We start from the raw sequence: 25,646 nt of genomic DNA on the forward strand, positions 1-25,646 counted from the left end.
TGTATTTATGCAAAGGGAATGTAAAGAAGAGAAAGTTCAGTTAGAGTCCGTTAAAATAAAGAATATATACCAGCCATGAAAACTTACTGAGCTGACAAAATCAGTCCAGTCACACGAACCAAGCTCAATTCAGCCCACTTTGTGAGATCAACACAACCTGGGTTACCACCTATTCATGTCTCCAGCAAAACTTTCCAAAATTGGTATAAGACAACTTTGATCAATCCCTATCATCTGAGAAAATTATGACACTATCAGTTTTCTGTAAAGCAGGCATTTATGGGAAACCTTTCTCTTAGTCCTTAAGTTTTGTCTTCCTGAGGGCACATGTGTGAGATTCTCCATTTTATATCCTCTGGTTCGATTTTAGATTAAAATTCTTTCACAAGATCAGAAACACTGTAACAGAATTGAAGAATGCCTTTGATGAGCTTATTAGTAGACGGGACATGGCTGAGGAAAGAATCTCAGAGCTTGAAGATATGTCAATGGAAATCTCCAAAAATAAAAAAATAAAGAGAAGAAAAACAAACAAAAAAAACACAGCTACCCAAATACAGTGGGATAAATGCAAAAAGTGTAGTTTACATATAATAAGAATATCAGGAGAAGAGAAAAAGGACCAGAAGAAACATTTGAAAGGTTAATGACTGAGAATTTCCCCCCAACGAATGTCAGACACTCTGGTATGTGTTTTTTTGTTTTGTTTTTCCAACAAAACCAAGCAATTAACTCACTTCTGATGCTATCTACCTGGAGATAACATCAAATCTCACAGGTTAAGAGCTCAGTCTCACATGATTTCTCCCACTCACTTCAGAGGTCAATTACAATTCCAGGTTGTTACCTGTACTTCTGACCTACAGGCTATAAATCAGAGGTTTCTCCAACTTCCTCCTCAGGTTCAATTAATTTTCTAGAGCAGCTCACAGAATTCAGAAAAAACAGTTTACTTACTAGGTTACCAGTTTTTTAAAAAAAGATATAACTCAGGAACAGCCAGTTGGAAGAGATACATAACCAGTCAACTGGTTATAATAGATATGTATAGATTACTTCATCCAACAACAGCTGATTACAATTCTTCTAAAGCTCACAGGGACCATTTCAACAAAATAGACTACATTTGGGGCCAAAAAACACACCTTAAAAATTTATAAAAATAGAAATCACATATTGTCTTCTCTCAGACCAAAATGGAATTAAATTAGAAATCAATAACAGAGAGATAATGAAAAAAATCCAAAAACACAGAGATTAAACAACATACTTCTAAAGGACATATGGGTCAGAGAAGAAATCTCAAGAGAAATTTTAAAACATTGAGTTAGCCAAAAAGTTCATTATGTTTTAAGTAAAAGTAAAAGACACATTATTTTTAACATCTTTATTGGAGTATAATTGCTTTACAATGGTGTGTTAGTTTCTGCTTCACAACAAAATGAATCAGTTATATATATACATATGTTCCCATATCTCTTCCCGCTTGCATCTCCCTCCCTCCCGCCCTCCCTATCCCACCCCTCCAGACGGTCACAAAGCACCGAGCTAATCTCCCTGTGCTATGCGGCTGCTTCCCACTAGCTATCTACCTTACGTTTGGTAGTGTATATATGTCCATGCCTCTCTCTCGCTTTGTCATAGTTTACCCTTCCCGCTCCCCATATCCTCAAGTCCATTCTCTAGTAAGTGTGTGTAAAAGACACATTTTTCATTTTCACCAATAATTTTATTGAACATATTCATTAATCAAATGAACTTTCTGGCCAACCCAATATTTTGAACTAGAAGAAAATGAAAAAAACAAGGTATCAAAATTGTTACAATGCAGCAAAAGTAGTGCTTAGAGAAAATTTTTATATATAACTATATATATTAGAAAAGAAGAAAGATCTAAAATCAGTAACCTAAGTTTCCACCTTAGGAAACTAGAAAAAGAACAGCAAAATAAATCCAAAGTAAGCAGAAATAACAATTAGAGCAGAAATCAATGAAGTTGAAAACAGGAAATCAATAAAGAAGATTAACAAAACCAAAAGCTGGCTCTTTGAAAAAGATCAATCAAATTGATAAGCTTCTAGCCAGCTAACTGATAAAAAAGAAAGAGGACACAAATTACTAACATCAGAAGTGAGAGAGGGAACATCACTACAGATCTCATAGACATTACAAGGATAATAGAGGAATGCTATGAACAACTCTATGCCCCCAAATTTGATAAGCTGAATGAAATGAACCAATTCCTTGAAAGACATAATCTGCCAAGACTCACACAAGAAGAAACAGACAATCTGAATGGGTATTTATCTATTACAGAAATTGAATCAATAATGAACAACCTTCCAAAACAGAAAGCACCAGACCCAGACAAGTTCACTGGTAAAATCTACCAAACCTATAAGGAAGAAAGTATACCAATTATTACGTCTACATCTCTTTCAGAAGACAGAAGCAGAGGGAATTCTTCCTAACTCATTCCATAAGGCCACCAGCACCCAGAAAAAAACCCATGCATATGTGGTCAACAAATATTTGACATGGGAGCTAAGAATACCCAATGGGGAAAGGTAGTCTCTTCAACAAATGGTGTTGGGAAAACTGAATACCAAAAGCAAAAGAATGAAATTGAACTTCTATCTTATACCACTCACAAAAATTAACTTGAAATGGATTAAGGACTTGAACATAAGACCTGAAACTGTAAAAACCCTAGAAGAAAACAGAGAGAGTAAGCTCCTTGATATTGGTCTTGGTAGCAATTTCTTGCATATGACACCAAAAGCACAAGACAAGGATGAACCAATTGCCCCTAAGTTGTTGAACACTATGTGTTGGTTGTGACAAAAATTCATATGGCAAAAAATTACTCATTTTTTGAAATAAGCCTGCTTTAGAATTCAAAAGTCACCAGGAAAGGGCAGTCAAACTAAACAAAAAATTCTCAGTTTCTTTCCTAAAAATGTAACTATTTGGAATCCAACTCTGATTTCACAACTTCAAATTACCTCTATGCTTTAAAACCATTCTCCCGGAGAAAGGGAGGTTTAATGTATGTTGATATCCCGCGTGCTTCTGAGTGGTCAAAAATCTACAAACATTTTGGACACCGATAGCAGCATATGATGAATTTATAGATGCAAAGGCTTGATTGATAAATAAGCTGGTCTACAAAACAAACCTGCTTTGGAGAACTAGAAACAAAGTCCTACAAGTCAAAAAGCTTGTTGTTGTTAGTAAGTAAAGAAAGACTTTAGTTGAGAGGATATTTAGTTGAGAGGATATTTAGCTTGATGTCATTACACTGGAATGACACCAAGAATCAAGAATTGTGAACTTGATAAGAGCAAGTCAAAATGATGTCACCTTTGCCTTAGTTTTTAACTACATAAAAGAAAAGGATGTTCTAAAGGTCGCAGTCTGTTCATATAAGCATAATTGGAAAAGAAGAGTGAAAGAGTAAAAATATCCTACTGTGTAACGTGAAAGAAAGAAACATCATCGTTATTTTATTAAATATAGAATATTATCCAAGTCCTATTGCATTTACATTCTCCTTTTGCAAAGTCTTACACATATGTATTTTAAGAATCTTAAGAACATGCAATGTAACACAAAATTCAATATCCAATGAACAGTTGAAAATATAGCTCATAAATTCTGTATCAGAGGGCAGAAACACTATAAACATATTGATATACCTTTTTCTATTAGTAATACAATACTATTTTGGTTTTGTTCAAACAATAGCATTTATGTAACTGGAAAGTAAATAATACAGAAAAAATACATCATTTCAAATAAACACCGATTTTTCATATTTTATGTTAAAGTAGTAATTTTGTGAGTAATTATTATCTATTGCATGATGGCTCTTGTCATGTGTGGCTGTGTCCTGTGTTAGCTTTTTAAGCCTGCCAGTCCTGAGCCCTCCCCAGGACCCTGAAGGCGGAGGCTTTCAGCAGGAGACACAAGCCCCACCTCATAGCAAGCCCCGCCCCCTGAACACCAGCTTTTCCCTGACAGGCCCTGCCTCCGAAGTGTACAAGTTCCGTCCTTCGTGAACCAGATAGGCCGATGCCGTGTAGTCTCGGAGGAGGACTCGCCTTTTCCGGTTCAGGTTGTCACGGTGCCCTGGCTTGCCTTGTTTTTTCCGGTCTCAGTCCGGCGTGGCAGGGTAGACAGGCCGCCTTTAGCCCTTTCAAGCCCTTTCTGTCATGGCGGCGCCCAGCCTCTTTTTCCGGCAGCAACCTGTCATGGCGTCTCCCTGAGTAGCCACTTCCGGATCCAGCCCATTACGTGTCCCCAGCTGTTCTGATTCCGCGATGCTCTGGTGGCGCCCAAGGCTCAGCGGAAGTAAAACGTCAGAAGTGAGGCGGTGCCTATGCGGAAACCAGCGCGGCTCTGGGAAAGACGGTGGCGATGGTGGCTGGGTCCGGGGGCAGCAGCCTGTCCTGAGGGGCTCGGCCTTGCTAGGCATGGCCCACCCCGTCGTCGAGCAGCCCAAGCCCAGATTGCAGCCGCGTACCCTCTTTGCCGCGTGCACGCTCCTTGGTGCTGGACCTGCACTCACAGTGAGTGAGTTGGTCGCCGCCCTGTGGCCGAACCGGTGGCTGGCGCTGCTGCGGCGCCTCACGGTGCTGCCATTCGAGGGGCTGCTCTACCTGGCCTGGCTGGGCGCCGCGGCAGCTGGTTGCTGGGGCTGGCAGCTGGACGTAGGTCCGCGAGGCCATGTGGCTTGTGCTCGCCACCATGTGCCTCGCGCTCTCACCGTTCTCTCGGCTCATTGGTACGAGCACGCGCAGTGCGCGCTCAGCTGCACCCCGGTAAGTTCTTGCGCACGAGCTCAATCCCTAGCAAGGTCGGGCTTTGCCACTGCGCTGTGTCCGTCCCCAACCCTGCCTGGGCCTCGCATTTTCTGGGCCTAGGTCTCCAGCGGTGCTCTCCACCGTTTTGCGCTGGCTAAATCCCGACCCCACTGCTGACTTGCTGTGCCACTCTGGCGCCGGTTACTTTCCTTCTCTGGAATTCCTTCCTGGTGTGGTCATTTAGACTCGATAGTTTAGCGCTGGGCCCGGTATATGTTAATGTTTGATAGGATTTGTTAATACTAGGTCCCATGTTAGCGGGTACTTGGTTTTTCCTGGAAGCGGCCCTGTCTTCTTTGTAGTCTTATCTCCTATCTTGCTTTTCAAATTGTGAGGCTAGACCTGCAGGGTAGGTTTCCCTATCTATGAAACTTGGTTTGAGAATTGAGCATTAGTCCTACTGTACAATGCTCAGAGGCTCACCCTTTCATTCCCCCACCCTGTGTGGACCAAAGGTAGTTTGAAATGCAGTTAAGGCAGCGTTTAGGAGGAGCAGGAGCTATTTGTGAGCAAGTGACTTAACTGCTTGGAGTCTTCATGCCTTTCTGCAAGACGAGAGTGATTTTGTTAAGACTGCCGTCAGGATACAACAGCAAGATAGTGCATGTGACCCTTAGCCCTGAAATATGGATGAGTGAGATCTGCCTTGGGTCAGCAGTTGATATCAGGCCCTCTGGGTCTGCCTCAGATGACACCAGCAGGTTTGGAGCCATGAGCACTGAGTTCAGCCTTTAGTCAGCCTCCCCTCAGATCCCAGGCATGTGTTTGCTGAAAGAAGAGGAAAGGAAACAGCACCAAGGGCTGCAGAAAGACAGGAATCCCTCACCCCCTCAAAAGTGGACTGAATTCTCTCTTCCGAGGGAGTGAAATCTCCCTTATCCCAACAAGCCTTATCCCTGGGGAGGGGCTCAAACTTCTGGGCTTGGTGGCTTCAAGTCAGTACAATGAAAGACCCCAGCAAGGGACAAAAGAATGGAGGGGAGTTGTTGGGGGGGGCGCTGCCTGTTGGCCTGCAACTAAAAAGTATGACTGTTAACCTTCTCTCCAAGGATGAAGAACAAAGAAGAGCTAATCAGCTGTGAGGTTAGGACAGGAAGATCTGGGTTTGCATCAGGGATCTTAGCCAGGGTCCTTAGTGATAACTGTAACACATACCTCAGAGTACCATTGTGATTATTCTGCAAACCGCCTGCCGTGGGGCTGGCCCCATGTAGTGCTTTGCACTTTTCTTTCATAGGTTACCAGAGTTTGTAAATTTGTCTATTTTCATTATTTTCTGCTTGATTTGGTGGCCCATGAACTCTTAGAGGGGCAGGACCTTGTTTCTCAGGATCAGGGCTGTGCCTCCCCTCCCACCCCCATCCCCCAAACACCCATGGCAGCAGAGGGTGGGATGGATGCATCTCACAGGATTGAGGGAGCATTAATTGAACTCCATTCAGTGCCTCCGTATCTTAGGTGCTTGGGAAATAGCAGTGAACAAAACAGACAAACCCATGGCTTTTATGGTGTTAGTGGGGAAGATAGAACTCATTGTCAGCAGTCAGTGCTAAAGAGAGAAAATCAGGACGAGGATAGGAATGTTGTGAGGGAACTTTAGATGGAGCATCCAGGGGCAACTTCCTGAGAAGGCGACCTTTGAGCAAAGGCCTGAAGCCAATTGTGTGACTGTTCCAGGTGGAGAAAACAGAACATGCCAAGCCCCTTAGCTGAGTTAAGAACAATCCTCAAGTCTCATTGTCTGTCATTACTTGAGGACATAAGGAAGAATAGTGATGGGTTGGGGGGAAGAGGCAGCAGGCCAGGTGGCCTGTGACAGGGCTCATGTGGATTGAGAGCGAACCTCATGCCAGGTATTGTTCTTCCTGTTTGAGTTCATGTCATCAGCAGAGCTCTGGGCATTGGGTGTTATTTGTAACCCCAGCTTTGATATAAGCTGGACCAGAGGCATGGTGAGGTGTCCAGCATGGTGCTTTCCCTTGGCCCAGTGACAGACTGGGGAATGACCAAACCAACACCTAGAGCCCAGAACATGTTCCAGAACATATCCCGAGAGCTGCAGCCCCAGCAGCCTCCCCATTGGGGACCATGGAGCTGGGCTTGAGAAGGGTTCAGCAGCAGCACTTTGCCTCTCAAAGGAGTAGGACCCCAGCAAAGTGAGCTTCATGAAGATGGTGCCAACTGCAACAATAGTTCCACTGAGCTTGTGGCCCTGCACGTCAATGAGGTAGGGACTGCCTGCCAGACCCCCGTGGCATGGGCTTGAGTGGGATTCCCAGGCACTGAACCCCCAGGCCAGGGGCCTCTGCCACAGCCTTCTCGCACAGGGCAAAGATGGACAGGAGATCTCCATGCCATGGAGAAGCAGCAATCCCTCCACAAGGCCTTTCCCTTGGGAAATGTGTTCTCATACTGCCAGAGCAACAGAGAAGTTAAGGAAAACTCAGAGGTCTGTGAAGCTGAGTAGTTTGAGAGCAACAAGTGAGTCCTGACATCACCATGAGTCGCCCCTGCTGACAGTGGCTCCTTTCCCATTTGTGCTTTGTTGCACTCCTGAGTTGGGGTGCCTGGGAAGTGATTTGAAGACATCCACCTTTCCAACAGAACATCTCAGGTGAATGTGGTGGGCACCCTTTGAGAAATGTGCTCTAGTCTACTCTCCCCCGAACTTGCCTGCTGACAGGAAAGGCTGGGAACCCTTTCCCTTGACATGTGTACTCTTCATTGGAACCTGGCTCTTGAGAGTTGGCTGCTCATTCTGGTCTTGTTGTTTTTGTAACTCTCCTCTTCATTTTAAATTCTTTGTTTAAATATTAAGTTTTCACCATTCGTCTCATATATATCCTAGCACTTTATGAGTGATGATGAAAAAGATGTTGGTGATCAGGATAGCTCTTATTTGTACCAGGTAGAATGCAGATGCTCTGTATGTGCTTCTCCTTTAATCTTCACCAAAACCACCAGTGCCCGACACAAGGCTGGGAGGGGAGAGGTCTGGGCTTCAGAGCCCCCATCCTGGTCACGGTAGCACTCATCCTCAACCCCAAAACCTTCAGAAACTCTAGAAAATCTTTTCCTGACCGAATTGCTTTTCAAAAATTACAAATATGTTACCACAACTGGCAATCTAATAGGAAGATTTGTAAGAAATATTTACTCATCCTCCATTATCCACCCAGGTCAGCCATGGTGGCAGCCTGGGATGTCCCTTTTCACACCATCCTTGCTCATGCAATGGCACCTCACACAATACAGGGGCTCCTATAGTCATGATTTCTAAATTGCCTCTCCTAAGCATAGTTATTAAATTTGCCCAAGTTTTTAGAAACCCTTTTGATTTTCCAGTATTTTCCCAGCGTATCCCTCTTAGTGCCGTTTTCACACTGCCTCTCTCCCCACACCTCTTTTTTCCACTTAAAGATTAAAAAATAAGTAGATTTTTCAGAGTTATCCCAACACTTAGAACATAGTTTGCACACCAGAATGTTTAATGAATGTTGCACAACTCTATGGAGGATATTTAATCTCAATATCTGCACCAATGGCATACATGTCTCATTCCTTAGAGTCTGTGAAGGAAAATGTCATTCTGATAAAATCTCCAAACTTCCTATTAAGACATCTTCAGACTTGTCATGTAAATGTCTAATGGAAAGGACTAGAGGGCCCCCTAGATTTTATAATTGTTTCTTGTTCTTGTTATTGGACTCACACTGCTACCATTCACCTGAAATGTCTGTCAGATGGTATTTTGTGAATTCGATATTTATGTTCTTCATGACATTTCTGCATTACTGCTCTTGAATGATTAAATTTTTGGATTTTTACCTACTTGGCTTTCAAAATACATTATGGATCATTCACATTTCTTAGTCTTAATTATGATTTTGGTATTTTACATCAAAAGCTAGTCCATTTACCTTAAACAAAATGATGTGATCTCAGAAATTCTTTTAATTGGGAAACTGATTTGCATGAGGTGAGGTACTTCTGGTCAACTCAGATACACACTTGTTAAGTTAGTCGATTCTGTAATAACAATTAACTTGTCTAATCTGAAAATCAGTAACATTTCTCCACTCAGCCTCCACTGTTTAGACAAATATATCAAAAGAATCTGGAAATATTGGTTCCCAGACAAAGCAATAAGATTGCTTCTTATTTTTAATAGAGAAGTCTACTCTACTGAGTTCATGAAAGACAGTGTCTTCTAATCAGCATTCACCACTTCCTTTGCCAGGAAATTTCATTTCCTGTCCATCATTTCAAATGGACATTTTTTGGTAAAAGTCATTTAATGTATATAGACATAGTGGCCTCTCTGGAGTAGGATTAGCCAACATAGAGTTACTGTTGCTATTTTTAATCTGTAACTGCTACTGCTGATGGGTTGAACTGAGGAAGGGAATCATGGGTAAGGATGGAGCTGCCCTGGTTGATTCTCACCTGTATGGCGCACAGCTCATGAATGCATTTTAAAGCACACCAAGTGCATCTTTAACCTCCCTAATTTGTGGGAATTTTATTGTGACCTTCCAGCTCTGCTGCACACAGTGATTTTACTTCATACCTAGTCCCCCAAGTCCTCTGCCTGACTCTTCACTCTCTGGAATCCTGCTTCTCTGGAAACACCAGGCTCCAAAATGGACCAACCAGGCCTACTGCAAGCTCCTTTATTTGACCTTACTATTGATAATTTAGGATTTCCATCTATTAGAAAACAGGTTTAAGTCTGATTTGTAGGTAAACTACGTAGCAGTTAAAGATGAGTCCTGGGTTGTAAACAAGTCTCTTGGTGCCTCCCTCCACTGCCCCCTGCCCCCCAAATAGCACAATGTTTAAAATGCAGCTTGTGCTCAATAAATACATATTAAATGAACAGTAACAAAAATAATAATTTGAAATCCCCAAGAGATTGAAAAGGTTGCTCTTAATGTGGAAAAAGTCTTTTAAAGTAATGAGGGAACCTGACCACAGGCAACACAATGATGTGTAACTGGGAGGAACAGAAGCTCTCATAGGTCCCAAATCTTTGGCATACTATATGTATGTTATTAAGAAGCAAGAAGATACAATTTGCTAGAGATTGTGCTTTTCCCCAAATAATGGTGTGCAGAGAGACTTCACTGCTTACTAATCCAATGTAGTTTACTCCATTTTCTTAATTTGTGATTGTTGCATAACAGAAGGAAATTTCAGTCTTATTGAAGTTTCTGTCCTCCAGGAAAGAAAAATGAGGCAAAGGAACAGCCACCCTAAATAGCTGGTGGGAGATACAAGGCTGATTTGATTTTTTTGAATGGTGCTTACGGAGTTTTGTTAAATCTAAACCATGACGTTTTGGTTTCAAACAACCAATAAATACAGTGCCTCCCTTTGATGTCTTTCTATCTTGCCTAGGCCCCGCCCCTGCTGACCCTGCCTTTATTGTCATCAAGACCTGTAGTCCCTCTGTTGCCTCTTGGTCTCCTAAGCCATCAGAGCCTTTCTGACCACACTTAGTTCCCTTGTTACTTATCAACTATGTGTCTTAGGCAAATGGTTTACCACTCTGAGGTTTAGTTTCCAAATCTGTAAAACAGATAAATATAATATCTATGTCAGACAGATTGGGAGAATCACTTTATCCTATGGAGTAAAAGGCCACCTTTAATGCCTTTCACAAGTACCTTATAATTCCTCACCTCATTGGCCTCCAGCCCTTGCCAATCCCAGGGAGAAATCAACCCTCTTGCTTTCTCTGCTCCTGCTTACGTTGTCTACAGCTCCCTAGCATCTGAAACTTTTCTGTAGGCATTCCTCCAAGGGTAGAAGAAAATGAACAGTTACATGTAGCAGTCCTGAGAGTGTTGGGGGTTATAATCAAGAGCAGCTTACCACAAGCACTTAATTTGTTTGAAGTTTCTCATTTATCTTAAAAAATTTACCCTGATTTTCATTCTGTCTATATTAAAATATTTTTAAAACATTCAGTTAAGCACTTAAAATTTCATTCAAATGTTTCAAGTAAAACTGATGCTAGAGGAAGATGTTCTGTTATTCCTACAGCTTTGTTTATTCTAGGCACACAGCTGATAGACCCAAGGATACCTGAATTTGCAAAGCATAGCCTAGCTGATTGTTCTATTACAGACTTGTAAGATATGCAGTCTCACCCCAGCCTTCATTCCACTCAACAATTTTTTCAGTCATTAATTGACTTTCTATCATATTCACAAATATTATCCTGAACATTTCCCCTCTATGAACTCTAGTCTCCTATCTTACTCACTGAAACAACAGATGCCATCTGGCATCCTTCAATTTCCATTTCCAGATTTAACAAATTAGCACTTAGTCCCACTTTTCCCTTTTCTAAGTTCATGAACGTCCCTTTCCTCTGTTACAGTTTAACCTCCCATGAGCCCTCTTGCCTCTTACGACCTTGTGCTTCTATCCTCCTTCTTTCTTTTGTTTTTTCAGTTTCTTTCCCTAATTGTTCCCAAATGCTTCTAGCCCAAGCATTTGCCCCGTAACCTAAGTTTGCCCAACTTCTCTGCCCACTAGGCAAGCCTCTGTTCTTTTGCTCCATAGTATTTCTAGATTTCCACCGAGATTTGGAGTATGTACAATGAATTATGAAAAGGACTCATCACCAACCCAGGGCATGCAGTTTCCTCTCTAACGTCAATAATTGTTTTTCAGTTTGTGCAAGAAAAACAGCACCCAATTGGTTAAGAATTATAAAGAAGTGATTTTTTTTTTTCTTTTGGCCACACTGTGTGACATGCGGGATCTTAGTTCCTCAACCAGGGATCAAACCCATCCGCCCTGCATTGGAAGCACAGAGTCTTAACCACTGGACAGTCAGGGAAGTCCAGTGATTTTTAACTGATAGTTTCAAATATGACCAAAATCCCTTTTTTTTTTTTTTTTTCGGTGCACGGGCCTCTCACTGTTGTGGCCTCTCCTGTTGCGGAGCACAGGCTCCAGACGCGCAGGCTCAGCTTCCATGGCTCACAGGCCCAGCCGCTCCGCGGCATGTGGGATCTTCCCGGACTGGGGAGCGAACCCATGTCCCCTGCATCGGCAGGCGGACTCTCAACCACTGCGCCACCAGGGAAGCCCCCAAAATCCCATTTAAATCAAAATGTTCCTATTAGAAAACTTTAGATAACAGTAAATCTTCACCTATTTGAAATATTGAGGAAAAAACTTTAAAGGATTTTCAATCAGTAATTTCTGAATTACACAAAGCAACTCCTGGTCAAAATTGGAAGACTTACTGGAGTACTATGTCTTTAAAACAGGAACACTTGCCACAAAGAACAAAATAGCATCTTGCTCTAAGTCATTTTAAATAAAGCCAGAAAACATCTTTAAGTTTTCTTTTCCTGGGTATGTTGTTCAATGAATTATTAGCCTTGCTGAGATGAACCAGATCTATGGGACCCTGAAATCACCATGGTTAAGTAAAAAGTGGCTTTTAGGTGCTTTTGGATGAGCTCCAGGCAGGAGTCAGAAATCTGAGCAGTAGCAGAACTGGGTCATGAGCCTAAGAATCTGTCTAAAATATACACTGTACCAATTCATGATCATTGGCTTCACTTTCTTGAGAGTGAAATTTGAAAAGGAAAGTAGCTGAATCCAAAGGTCTTTCATGTCGTCTGTTTAGAATAAGTTATCAATATAAATTCATATGAGCCACAGAAAGGGTAGTAATATTTTAACGGTTTTACATGGTAAACACAAAAATAACTATAATAAGTGTGCATATTTATTTGACATTCTTTGATAATTTTTCATTTCTTTCACCTTTGCCTAGGGCTAATTGGCATTTTCTAGACTTATTTCACCCAGATACTAGAAATAAGCAGCTACACAGACCTGGTGTACAAGAAATAAGATCTAATCTACAAAATAAATTTGCATTCTGCAGCCTGACCCTCAGCACTAAAAGGTAAGTGGGGGGAGGAGGGGGGCATAGTCAAGGACACTCAAGAACTCTTCCTACTATTTCTTTTAATCATAGGACCCCCAGCTGTATTATGCCAGCTGAACAAAGAATATTAAAAGGCAAAGTTTGTGGCTCACATTAATTAACGCATTTATTGAAAAGAAGGGTTGCATATTTTTTTGAAGTTGCATTACTGGGCTTCCAGCCCCTTATTAGTAAAACTGAGTGGAATCGCTAAGGGAGTTATTTTCTGAAAGACATTGATAAAGAAGATGGTAACATTTCAAGTATTTGGGGCCCATTCCGTTTAAGGTTAAAAATATGTGTTCATTGGTTTCCTATGGTTGCTATAATGAATTAACACACACTTGGTGCTTAAAACAACATACATTTACTTAGAATTCTGGAAGTCAGAAGTCTGAAATTTGGTTTCACTGGGCTGAAGTCAACATGTAAACAGGGCTGTACTCCCTTTTGGAAACTCTGGGTGGAAGAATCCCTTTCCTTGTCTTCTCTATTGCTAGAGCTTCATAGTATCATCAGATCCATCACATCACCTGATCCTTTGCAGTCAGATCTCCCTCTGTCTCTTTTAAAGACAGTTGTAATATTTATGACCCACCCAGATAAGCCAGGATAATCTATGTCAAAATCCTTAATCATAACTGCAAAGTCCCTTTTACTGTATAAGGTAACATTCACAGTCTCAGGGATTAGGAAATGGACATAATTGGTCATTATTCAGGCTACTACAATGAGTGTCAATTTAAGTTGCTTGACTTAAATACTATAATGTAAGCTAAAAGAAAGAAGGCATAGTGTGGTGGCCAGATCCATATGCCCCGCAGATGCTAAGACCCTCTTGTCATTGTCCATTGTGTGAGCCTAGAGCTGTTGAAATTTCTCCATAGAGCAAATTCAGACCTTAAATTACTTTGACTCCAGATCTCCAGCTTTGTAAAGGGGCAAGACAACTGGGTCACACCAGGGACAAAATCAATCGTTCTGAGATGCTGAGAAGAAATCAGAAGGCATACTTACAGCTGATTCCAAGTAGACACAATTATCCACCCTCTCCTAAAAGACCTTGTATCCAGAGATAAGCTGCCATCAACAGCACTATGGAGGGGAAGAATAAGTGACATTAATGAAATGACAAGGATGACTGTAAAGGGGGCAAGACATTTTGTGAAAAGCCAGAAATACTCTCCTAAAGAAGAAAAATAACAATATTGATCTGGAGATTTCCGAACTGGGCAGTGACAATGATTGCGTTAGCAATAGCAATGATTCTTTGGAAAGGCTGGGTAGCAACACTTGAAATTCCAACAGACCTAAGTTTGAATACCACTCTGCCATTCATCAGCTGGGTTACCTTGAACAAATTACTTAACGTTTCAGATCCTCTGTTTCCTTACCTTAAAACAAGATTTTTTAAAAAAATCTTTTTCATACTATTATTGTGAACATGACATGAGATCATAAATTATCTGAGTGCCTGGAACTCATGGCTGCTCATGGAGCCCTAGGTACAGATGCAGTAGTAGCTGAGGGAGAGGGGGTATGACATAGAGCTATGACACAGCTTATGAACATTGAGCTACATGCAGTGACTGTAAACATCCACCTACTTTGCCAGCTGCTTGGATATGTTGGTTGATGTGCCCTGGCATACTGCTGTGCATCATCTGGAGAATTACTAAGGTTAAGGTGAATTCTTGAATTTCATGCTATGCTCTCTGCACACGTTCTGTGGGATCACTGTCGATGCTCTGTATTTCTGGACTTCTTGTGTCTTTGGCTTAATGGGCTTCAGTGCAGGGATGCAAGCTGCAGTTTGCATCACCAGACTCAGACCTCATTGATATTTGGTATTGACTCATTGACTCGCTTCATTTTGGCATCAAGACGCCTGCTTACTTGCAGCTCTGCTGCCACAATTATCATTCAACTTCCTTGCTTAGGCTTTTGCCACCATCAGTCCTCCTCTTAACTGTTTTTTGTTTCTTCCTAGGACATTAATATACTACCTCTGCTTGTTTCAGTTTTTACACAAAAAAAGGTGAGCCTTTTCTAGACATCATGAACCAATCACAGAAAGTAATGTTATTGATGAACTGACGAAACACCATATGGGAAAAATCTTTGTGTCTTTGATGCTTTCTCTTTTATAAGAGTTTTCCTGGATCTCAAAGGGATGATTCCGTGCCCATACCCGCCCCCACCCCAACACTTTTTTCTGAATTAATAGCTATTCAGTACTCGGCTACCCAAATGCTGTTCTCCAGCTAGTAATTCTAATTTTTCTGACACTATCACAAATTATGACTAACTTCTAGAGGGCATATGCTATCATTTTGTTTAAAAATTGATTTTTCTTTTCTGAAAGGCTTTGAAACTACTTACGAATTACATTCAGATGAGGCAAGTAAGGATACAACAAGAGAAAACATCTAAAGGATGTTTTGCAAATGTTTTCATTTCAGGAGTAGATGTTTTCAGATACACGTGTTCAGTTTTGGGGCAATACACTTGGTTCCAAGCTTTCTGGGTGCTAGAGTAAGAAGGGAAGCACATTGAGGCACTATTAAAAAGGAAAACATAAAAGCATACTAAGGCAAAACTTTTCTTGCAACTAAATCCACATGGGAATTTATTATAATAGTCTTTATCATAGTGTGTGGCTATCTTAACAATAGCTTTATAAAATATAAAGGATTATTTAAACAACGTTTTTCATCCAACCCTCTGAAGGCATAGAGACATATATTTCATCCTAAATCAATGAAGATCTTTCTTGAAGGACCATGTATAAGTTTCCTAGGGCTGTCATAACAAAGCACCACAAACTAGGCTGCTCAAACAGAAGTTTATTGTCAGAAGTCTGATATCAAGGATATTGGCAGGATTGGTTTCTTATGAAGGCTGTGAGGGATAATCTTCATGTGTTTCTTCTAGCTTCTGGTGGTTTGCAGGAAATCTGGCATTTCTTGACTTGTAGATGTATCACCTCCAACTGTCTTCATGTTCACGTGGTATTACCCTTGTGTGCATGTCTCTGTGTCCAAATTTCCCCTTTTTACAAGGACACGAGTTCTTGTTGGATTAGAAGCCTGCCTTACTGCAATATGACCTCATTTTATCTTAATTAATTACATGTGCAATGACTGTTTCTAAATAAGGTCACATTCTGAGGTTACTGGAGGTTAGATCTTCAACATATAAATTTGTAGGGGACATAGTTCAACCTATAATAGACCCAGATGATGTGGGATAAATATTTTAGTTGCAAACGACCTGTCCCAACACAGATTCAGGCCTAGGACATTTCATTGAATAGACTATAGCATTGTCCAATGTCATAAGCAAACTTTGTGAAGTCCAGGATCATATTTAATTCCTGACCAACTGTCTATTGTCTACTTGTGTGCAGAAAGTCTTTGCTATTGAAAACCTAATGAATCAAAGTCTAACTATGAGAGATTCTGAAGTCTTTTTTTAGTAGTGATGATTCAGTGGATACATTCATGCTCTTTTCCTTGAAGCTGTAACTCAATACCCCAAGATTGTTTGTAAGCTTCTCTAACCTACTGAATCTTACCAGATGTCCTAAAAATATATGTCACTAGGGCACCTGAGAGAGTAGGACTACATCTAGGTGTAGTTACCACCACTATCAGGAAAAGTAACTGTTTTATGACCTCCTGACATTTTCTTCATAAGACAGTATTATTGTGGGAGAAGAAAGATAATCCAGTCCTTCCAGGAATTCTAGGAGGACCACATATTTCCTCTCCGAGAAGTTTTTTAAAAAAATGATGTCTGACTTCTAGGTCATTTCTAAAGCTAGAAGACAAGGTAACCAGGAAATACCAAATAATCAGGCAATGGGTGAATAGATAAAACAGAAAAAAAAAAAAAAGTCCTGATGAAGTACTCAGTGTCGTGGAAAGTACTATAGTATAGTGATTTAAAGCAGGGTTGTTGCCAGAATCTGACATTATTATTTTCATGCTGCTGCCACTATTGTAATCATAGCCATTGTATCAACATAATGTTCTAGTTTTCTTCTTAAAAAGAAGAAAGCATATTCTTTTGAAAAATATGTTCAGGGGAAGCCAGATATTCCCTGTGCTCTTCTATAGCTGTATGTCTAGTTGAAGCTTCAGGTTTTAAATTTAAGTAGACCTGGACTGAATCCTGTCCCTACCATTTATAACAAGTGACTTTCACAACTTCAGGTTTCTTAGCTGAAAAATTGGTGTAAATACCCATTTTCTATCCTGTTAGATCGTTAGCATAGTTCCTGCACATAGCAAATGCCAATATATTTCAGGAATTATTATTTTGAGCAACTTCCTCTTCTCTAAAATAAAGAAAAATTCTAACTGTTGCAGAGGCTACTTGCCTATTTTATTGGTGGAGAATATAGGGGGTATGTCTTCACATCAAAATTAATATTTAAAACTTTTTTGGTACATAACTAATATCTCTTGCACTCAAGCAACCTGAGCATTCTTGTTAAACATTTATTAGCAGGCAAAAAGTTATGCTAAGAAACTAAACCTTTAGAGAATTTTCTGTTTAGGGAATATACTATTCTGACTCATTATGGTAATATCTTACTCTTTAGCCAAGTAAACAGTAAACAACTCATAGAAATAAGTGAGAAAATTAATAAACATATGCTAGAATATTATATGGAAAGACTTGTGAATGTTTTATGTATTTCTACTAAGTTTATTACTTTGACAATATTTTCCCTGAGGTGCTACATATATAATGCCATGACAGCGTATCTCCATTTTATAAGGAGTTCAGTTGTAAGCATGAAACAAGGATTGCTTTGGTTAGAACACTATGTATAGGCTTTTTTATTTAAGAGAAAACATTTTTATGTGATATTCCTTGTCTTCACTACAGTCACTGGTTTAGAGAGAGGTTTTAATCTAGCCATAATTAGGATTGACAGTTTGCTCTGTTAAACCCTGGCATGTAATCTGAAAAAACTGTTGAATACAGTATATGATATACTGACTTCTCCTTGTTTAAGTACAACTTTCTGAGAGTTTCACAGAAAGGTACTTCTTTTACTTCATTTTGATTACTAATTTTTAGGTCATATGTATTTTTATTCAAAGTTCAAATTATGGAAGCTTGACAGGAGCCAACACAAAATAGAACTAAGAAGTTAATCCTTAAGATATTCTTTTATCTGTATTATTTCTCAACTAGAAATATTTGAAAGGCTCTTTTTCTTCATACCTGTTATCCAGCACTTTGCTGTATAGAGATGGCTTAGAATAAATGTGTTAGTCCCTGGTGATCTGGTGAATTTGAGGAAAAAGTAATATGACAAGGGTGGGGCAGGAAAGGGATGGAAAAGAGAGGAAGTGAGGGTTTTAGAAGTAAGAATCATAACAAATCTCAATTTTTTTTGAAAGTTTCAGTGTATAATTAAATTTTTAAAAGTATGTTCCCCAGCCATCAGTAGGACATTCATTGAGATTTAATCCATTAATACTCCATCCTCTCTACAGCCCTTCTCTACCAGGGAAGAGGGCATTTGACATAGGAAAAATAATATACAAGGAGTTCTACAGCCTCACAATTTGAAGAAAAAAATTGTTATGGAAAGTTCAGAAATGCTTTTTAAAATATTCTAGATTCTAAAACTCAAAAATGTCAAATCCTTGTGAACATCAAGTTGTCATGCCAATGGCAGAGTAGAGAGCTCATTGAATTTAGAATTGTACATACTAAAAAACTTCTTTTGGAATTATGTTGTAATCGATTATTATATAGAACACAATTGCTTAGCATAAAGTCAATATGAATATCAAAAAAACATTGGAGGGCTTTAATGAAATCTTTCTTTGGCCATGGCAGAAAGACAGTATTCAGACTTGCATGGTGGAGAATTTGGTGTACCCATGCAATGTTAATGTCAGATAGGGGTCACACAGATTGCATGTGTGATTGCACAGCCATGTAATCAAGGATCAAAGACAAGATCATCAGGATATTTCATATGTCATTTTATAATATGCTGGATCCTTTTGGAAGCAGCAGTGTGGATTGCAATGCATATTGATATAAGCTTCAGGGGATCTGCATCTAAACCCTGACTTTACCACTTAAGAGTTATATAAATTTGGACAACTCATTTAACCTCATTAAACCTCAGTTTCTTCATTGAGAAAGTGAGGATAACACTAGAGCCTTGTTTTCCATCTCATAGAATTTTTCTGAGGATTAAATGATTGCAGGTAAACTACAAAGCTCTGTAAAATTTAAATGGTTGCTATTGCTACAGGAAATATTTGTCAGATTCACTTATAAAAGAACTTGATGTTTTTTACCTTTCAGTGTAAGTCCATTTACAAAACATATGTTTATTGACTCAAGTTGGTGATCAGATTTTTAAAATTTTACCTTAATAAAGTGCTGAATCATTGTGCAAACATTTCAGACAAATGCCTCTGAGCATAATCATTTATAACAGTTTTCTTTAGAACTTTAAATTGAGTGCCACTGTCTATTTTGGAATGCAATGCTAACATCTTAATTTATTTTCAACTAGTAGTTAATTTCCTTTAGAGTGTATATTATCAACACTACCTAGTCCTGAGAGTTTCCAGACTTTTAGAAACACATACTAGGCTGCCAAAATCTCAGCGTCCTTCTGTGGCAGCTCAACTCACTGATCATTTTCTCCTCAACATCCTACAGGACAGGAGACTAAAATCATCTGCTTAGAAATAGTTAAGTTAGATAAAATGGTCCCCCCAAAGATACTATAAATAACTATAGATTTCTTATATGACAACTGTATCCAAGTAATGAGTTATATAAAAAAAATAAACAAAAACTCATTCACCAACAACCCTGATTATAAAATATCTAGGAATAAACTCAAACTTTTTCAACTAACATTGTAGAAGTCTTGGATTAATAGTAATACATGATATATTATCGAATCAGAAAAGTCACTGTCAAATGATGTTTAGCTTCAGCATAGTCAAGAAATTTTTTAAAAAGGAGCTTCCTACTGTATATAAGAATGTAGTATAATGCTATAGACATTTAAAAATCTGGTACTGGTACTATAGATAAATATATTAGTAGCACAGAATAGAGAGAACAAAAACAAACTCATATGTGTGGGAAATCATATATAACAAAGGTGACACTTAAAATCAGCTGGTCCAGTTACCCAAACAAATGATATTTGGACAGTTGGACCATTTGAAGGAAACCATGTAGATCCCTACCCCAACCATTTAGAAAAATAAATTTCTTATGGATTAAATATCTAAATTCAATATAGTAGTATTTAATATGTATATAAGCATATTATGTATATTATATATATATATATATATTACTGTACAAGAAAATGTGGGTGAATACTTTTATAATCTTGAAGAGAAAATGGCATTTCCAAGTATGACCTAGAACTCAGAAGACACATAGGAAATATTTGGTGATGTGATGATCTTATCTGATTATATAAAAAATTAACATTTCCATACAGTGAAAGGCAGAAAGTCCAAAGGTAAGCTACATGAACTATAGCCAAGAGCAAACAGGATGGGAGAAAATACTAAGCTGCAAATCAGTAACCAAGGCAAACAACATGAGTAGACAAATGAGTAAAAACTATGAGCAAGCAATTTATTGAAGACTGCAAATGACCAATTAGTGTAGAGAAAGGTACTTGACCTCACCAGTAAAAGATAATCAAATACAACATTTCTAATCAGGCTGAGAAAAATGTCTAAGATTCTGTCTGGTATTTACAAGAGATGATAAAATCTAGCACTCTCTAACACTCCAGGTATCTTTTTGGAGTACTATTTGGAAATATCTATTAAAATCTCAAATGCACGTGCCTTTTCACTCACCCAGCAACACCACATCACAGAATCCATGTTAGCACAAGAGAAGAATGATAACCTCTGTTAGGCTGTCCATCTGTTACCAATGGTAACTTTTAAAAAGGGAAATAATATAAATTTCCCTTAAGTGATACAAATAGGTAATTTAATTATGTAATTCCAACAATGAAAAACTGAGCCCAGAGAAGGAAGATGGAAGAGATGAAGTAGAAGAGCATCTCCATAGGCTGGCATATAAAATGTCCTCAATCTATTGTTAATTTCAAAAAACAATTTATAGACTAATAGACATAATCATGATATCATAGTGCATCAAATTGTCCGCAGTGCACATCTTTATGAAATGAGGCTAGAGCATAAAGACTTTCACTTTTTTACTTCATATCAGAGACTGCAAACTGGTGACCTGCCAGCTTGATTCAACTAGCAGATATATTTTTTACAGAGAGAGAATGTTTTAGAGATCAAAAGAATTCATGAGAAAACCTGGACTTCCAGCTCTCTTAAAATAAGAAGATTTGGAAACCCAGGACCCGTATTCCTGCCTGGCAACAATTGGCTTGAGCTGGATAAACGCTGCCCCCTTTAAAAGGTATGTACCCTCTCTGTGTCAGACTTGACTCGTGTTGTTACCTGCCAGGATTCCAGGGGCGTTGGAATTTGCTTCCTTTATTTCATATGCTCTTATATTCTGTGAATTTGTTACAAGTATGTATTACTCTTGCAGATAAAATGTAAGGATTAAAATTTATGATGGTATACCCTGTGAAACTTGTAATAAATTATCAAAGAATTTCAATGATAATATAGCAATAGAATTATAGTGCACTTCAATTTCTAGTAGCTATAAATCCAGCATTTTAAATTAGCTACAACAAAATTGAGACTAGCTTACCCAGAAATATCCTGAATGTTGAAATCAGATATTAAAAATAGAGCATCTGAATCCATATTTATAGAACACCTACTATATGCAAAGAAAAATGATAGATGCTGCATAGCATACAAAAATGGAGTGTGTTATCATTCCTTTTCTTTCTAAGTCATCCATTAGGTCTAAAATAGCTAACTGGTTGTCATACATTGATACTATTTTTTCGTAGTATTCATCACATAACTTATTTTATAATTCCTTACAGCACTCAGTTATTTTACAATCCTGTTTCTAAGAGAGCTTTACTACTGTTTCAGTAATCTTTTAACTATTTTTCCATCCTTCTGACTCTGCATTTCAGTATCAAATTCATCTCTAAAACATTGCTCCAATCCTGCCATTTTATTTTTAATACATACTAATTCAGTTCTGTAATTTGGAAAATCAAAGCATGCCACAAGTTGACCCCAAAATGTCTAGATTTACTATTTTTCATGTATTCTTTTTTTCAGCCAGAAATGGGCTGCTGATTGTTTTCTAAACATATAATTTCAGATCTTCCATTTACTTGACTATTTTCTTCTTCCTGGAATGTCAACTCTTCTATTTTAGTTGTGGTTTAAAACCCTAGCCAGCCTTCACATCTTAGCTCAGATGCTGTCTCCACCATGAAGCTTTCTGCCGCCCCAGACAGAGATCTCTTCCTCTGAACTTCTATCGTGGTTTGCCTGGATTCCTGATACATCACACAATCAGCTGATTGGCGTCACAGTAATTAAGGCATATGTCTCTTGTATCCTTCTAAATATAAGTTCCTAAAGAGCAAGGATTGTTGTCTGCAAGCACAGAACTTTGCATACCGTTAAAAGTTTAAATTTTTCACTTGTAAAGTCATGAGATATACAAACTGATGTGAAGCAGATATGAGGAAGCAGACAACTGTAATGAGGAAGATAAAGCAGACTGATAGAGGTATCTTATAGGAACTTAGGCTGCATTAGGGTGCTTGTGTGGGTGATAAGAGGACTGCATCATTGCCTAAGTGTAACACATGCACCTGGTACTTCCTTGACAGGATGACAATAAGGGAACCTATTCTCAGTAATAATAACAGGGTGTTCAGCTGAAGTCAACTGAGGATTTGGAGAAAGCTGGTTTGGTACAGCCTGTGTTGAGTGGCTTAAAATTTATAGAGTGAAGAATTGCTTAAGAGACAATGTTCTTAGGAAAGCCAGTTAAAGCTTATAGGACAGAGTGTCAGGCTGGCTGTTGAAAGACTTCTGATAACTTTCTGTCATTTGAAGAGCTGTTGGTGGTTTGGAAATAAATCATTTTAAAGTAATCAGCTTTTGACTGTCATGAGTCCTCAAGGGGAAGTGACATGAAGCCTTGATAAACCTTAATAGCATGACTATGATAGATGCCATGATTTATCAGGCTACCAGATTTATCAGGTAGCTGATATGAAAACTAGTTCATACCCACCCTCAATGGCCACAAACCATGCAGTTTATTTCAGCCAGGACTAGACTTCCATAATAAGCCAGTACATATGGTATGAGGCAAAGAGTGGATGCCTGATTACCAAAGCTAAGGAGGGTGTTATAAAAGCAAAAAAAAGTTCAAATAGGCTTTTTTGGAAACATTTGGAGGATGAAGCGTTTGGCATAATGATGAGCAGGCTGAAAGGTGGCCAAGAATCATTTCATTCATTATTCTTTTCCTAAATGGGAAGATCCTGTATCTTGAGATTAATGTACATGAGAATAGGAACCTAGCTTTGGACTTCTGACATAAGTCAGAGCAATTAGAACACATGCCTCCAAAAATCTGCAGATGGGCAGGGACTCTGAGAGTTTCCCTCATGAGCTAACAGTGTCCCTATACCCAGCTGGAGCTAGACAAATCCAGAACTAGGATTAAACAGGGCACTTCCAAAAATCATTGAACAGGAAAGAAGTTTAATCTTTGCTCCTACAGGCAGGATTTCATTTGTTTGCTCAAGTAGCATCTGGGAGATCATTAAGAAATACCTGGATGGACAAAAGGGAACCCTTGTGCACTGTTGGTAGGAATGTAAACTGGTGCAGCCACTATGGAAACCAGTATGGAGGTTCCTCAAAAAATTAAAAATAGGGACTTTCCTGGTGGTCCAGTGGTAAAGAATCCACCTTACAGTGCAGGGGACGTGGGTTCGATCCCTGGTCAGGGAACTAATCCCACATGCCGCAAGACAACTAAGCCCATGTGCCACGACTACTGAGCTCGCGCACCTCAACTAGAGAGCCTGCATGCTTGCAAACTACAGAGCCCACACACCCTGGAGCCCACGTGCCATAACTGGAGAGAGAAAACCTGCACACTGCAATGAAGAGCCTGCGCACCACAACAAAAGATCCCGCATGCCTCAACGAAGATCCCGTGTGCCGCAACTAAGACCCAACACATCCAAAAATTTAAAAAAAGAAAATTTAAAAATAAAACTACCAGATGATCCAGTAATTCCACTCCTCGGTATTTATCCAAAGAAAACAAAACTAGTTCAAAAAGATATATGCACCCCTGTGTTCATTGCAGCATTATTTACAATAGCCAAAATACGGAAGCAGCCTAAGTGCCCATCCATAGATGAATGGATAAAGAGGATGTGGGGTGTGTGTGTGTGTGTGTGTGTGTGTTTGTATTTTCATGACTGGGTAATGAAATATTACCCAGTCACGAAAACAGAACGAAATCTTGTCATGTGCAACAACATGGATGGACCTAGGGGGTATTATGCTAAGTGAAATAAGTCATATAGAGAAAGACAAATACATATGATTTCACTTACTGTGGAATCTAGAAAAAACAAATGAACAAACATAACAAAACAGAAACAGACTCATAGATACAGAGAACAAACAGGTGGTTGCCAGAGAGGAGAGGAGTGGGGAGAGGAAAGAAATAGTTGAGGAAGATTGAGAGGTATAAACTTCCAGTTACAAAATAAATGAGTCACAGGGTGAAATGTACAACATGGAGAATATAGTCAATAATAATGTAATATCTTTGTATGACGACAGATGGTGACTAGACTTACCATGGTGATCATTTTGTAATGTATGGAAATATTGAATTGTCATGTTGTACGCCGGGAACTAACATGGTGTTGTAGGTCAATTCTACACCAAAAAATAAACAAACTTGGGAATACCCTGGTGATCCAGTGGTTAGGACTCGGTGCTTTCACTGCCAAGAACCAGGGTTCAATCCCTAGTCGGGGAACTAAGATCCCACAAGCTGTGCGGTACAGCCAATAATAATAATAATAATTAAAAAAAAAATAAACTCATGGAATAAGAGATCAGATTTGTGGTTACCAGAGGCGGGGGAAGGGAGAACTGAATGGAGGTGGTCAAAAGGTACAAACTTCCAGTTATAAGATAAATAAATACTGGGGATATAATGTTCAACATGATTAATTAACACTGCTATATGTAATACATGAAAGTTGTTGAAAATAAATCCTGAGTTCTCATCTCTAGGAGAAAAGTTTTTTCTTTTTATTTTGTGTCTATATGAGATGATAGGTGTTCACTAAACTTATTGTGGTAATCATGATGTGTATAAGTCAAATTATTATGCTGTACACTTTAAGCAGTGCTGTATGTTAATTATCTCTCAATAAAACTGGAAGGGGAAAAAAAAAACACTTGGAACTGATCAGTGAAGATAACAAAAGTTGTACAGTTTTCCCTCTGTATCCATGGAGGATGGGTTCCAAGACCCCCAATACCAAAATGCAAGGATGCTCAAGTCCCTTTTGTATAGTAGTGTACGTAGCATTTGCATATAACTTATGCACAGTCTCCCATGTACTTTAAATTATCTCTAGATTACTTACAGTACCTAATACTAATATGTAAATGCTGTGTAAATAATTTAAATACAATGTAAATGCTGTGTAAATAGTTGCTGGCACACAGTAAATTCAAGTTTTGCTTTTTTGGAACTTTCTTGAATTTTTCTTTTTCCTGAATGTTTTCAATCTGCAGTTGGTTGAATCCAGGGAGGCAGAACCTGGGATTTGG

At 39.1% G+C, this 25,646-nt stretch overlaps 1 protein-coding gene across 4 annotated transcripts; it reads left to right on the forward strand.

Moving 5' to 3' along the window:
* The first annotated feature begins 1,661 nt into the window (after positions 1 to 1,661).
* LOC116742353 (manganese-transporting ATPase 13A1-like) lies at positions 1,662 to 24,034 on the forward strand. Of its 4 annotated transcripts, XR_004346448.1 has the most exons (5): positions 1,662 to 4,823; positions 12,670 to 12,804; positions 14,816 to 14,863; positions 21,148 to 21,294; positions 22,089 to 24,034. XR_004346448.1 is itself a non-coding variant. In XM_032609843.1 (3 exons), the coding sequence occupies exons 1-2, from the start codon at positions 4,323 to 4,325 to the stop codon at positions 12,673 to 12,675; spliced, it is 507 nt and encodes a 168-aa protein (XP_032465734.1). In that variant the 5' UTR covers positions 1,662 to 4,322; the 3' UTR covers positions 12,676 to 12,804; positions 21,148 to 24,028. The 4 variants fall into 4 exon arrangements, 1 of the variants encoding a protein (XP_032465734.1); XR_004346446.1 differs by having other exon boundaries at positions 21,148 to 24,028; XR_004346447.1 differs by having other exon boundaries at positions 21,201 to 24,028.
* Positions 24,035 to 25,646: the final 1,612 nt, after the last annotated feature.

The sequence above is a fragment of the Phocoena sinus genome, chromosome 17 (genome assembly GCF_008692025.1).
Source record: "Phocoena sinus isolate mPhoSin1 chromosome 17, mPhoSin1.pri, whole genome shotgun sequence".
In the NCBI taxonomy this organism is placed as follows: Eukaryota; Metazoa; Chordata; class Mammalia; order Artiodactyla; family Phocoenidae; genus Phocoena; species Phocoena sinus.

What these genes read in the sequence shown, in the direction of transcription:
- LOC116742353 (XM_032609843.1), top strand. Translation starts at nt 4,323, where the DNA reads ATGCTCTGGTGGCGCCCAAGGCTCAGCGGAAGTAAAACGTCAGAAGTG.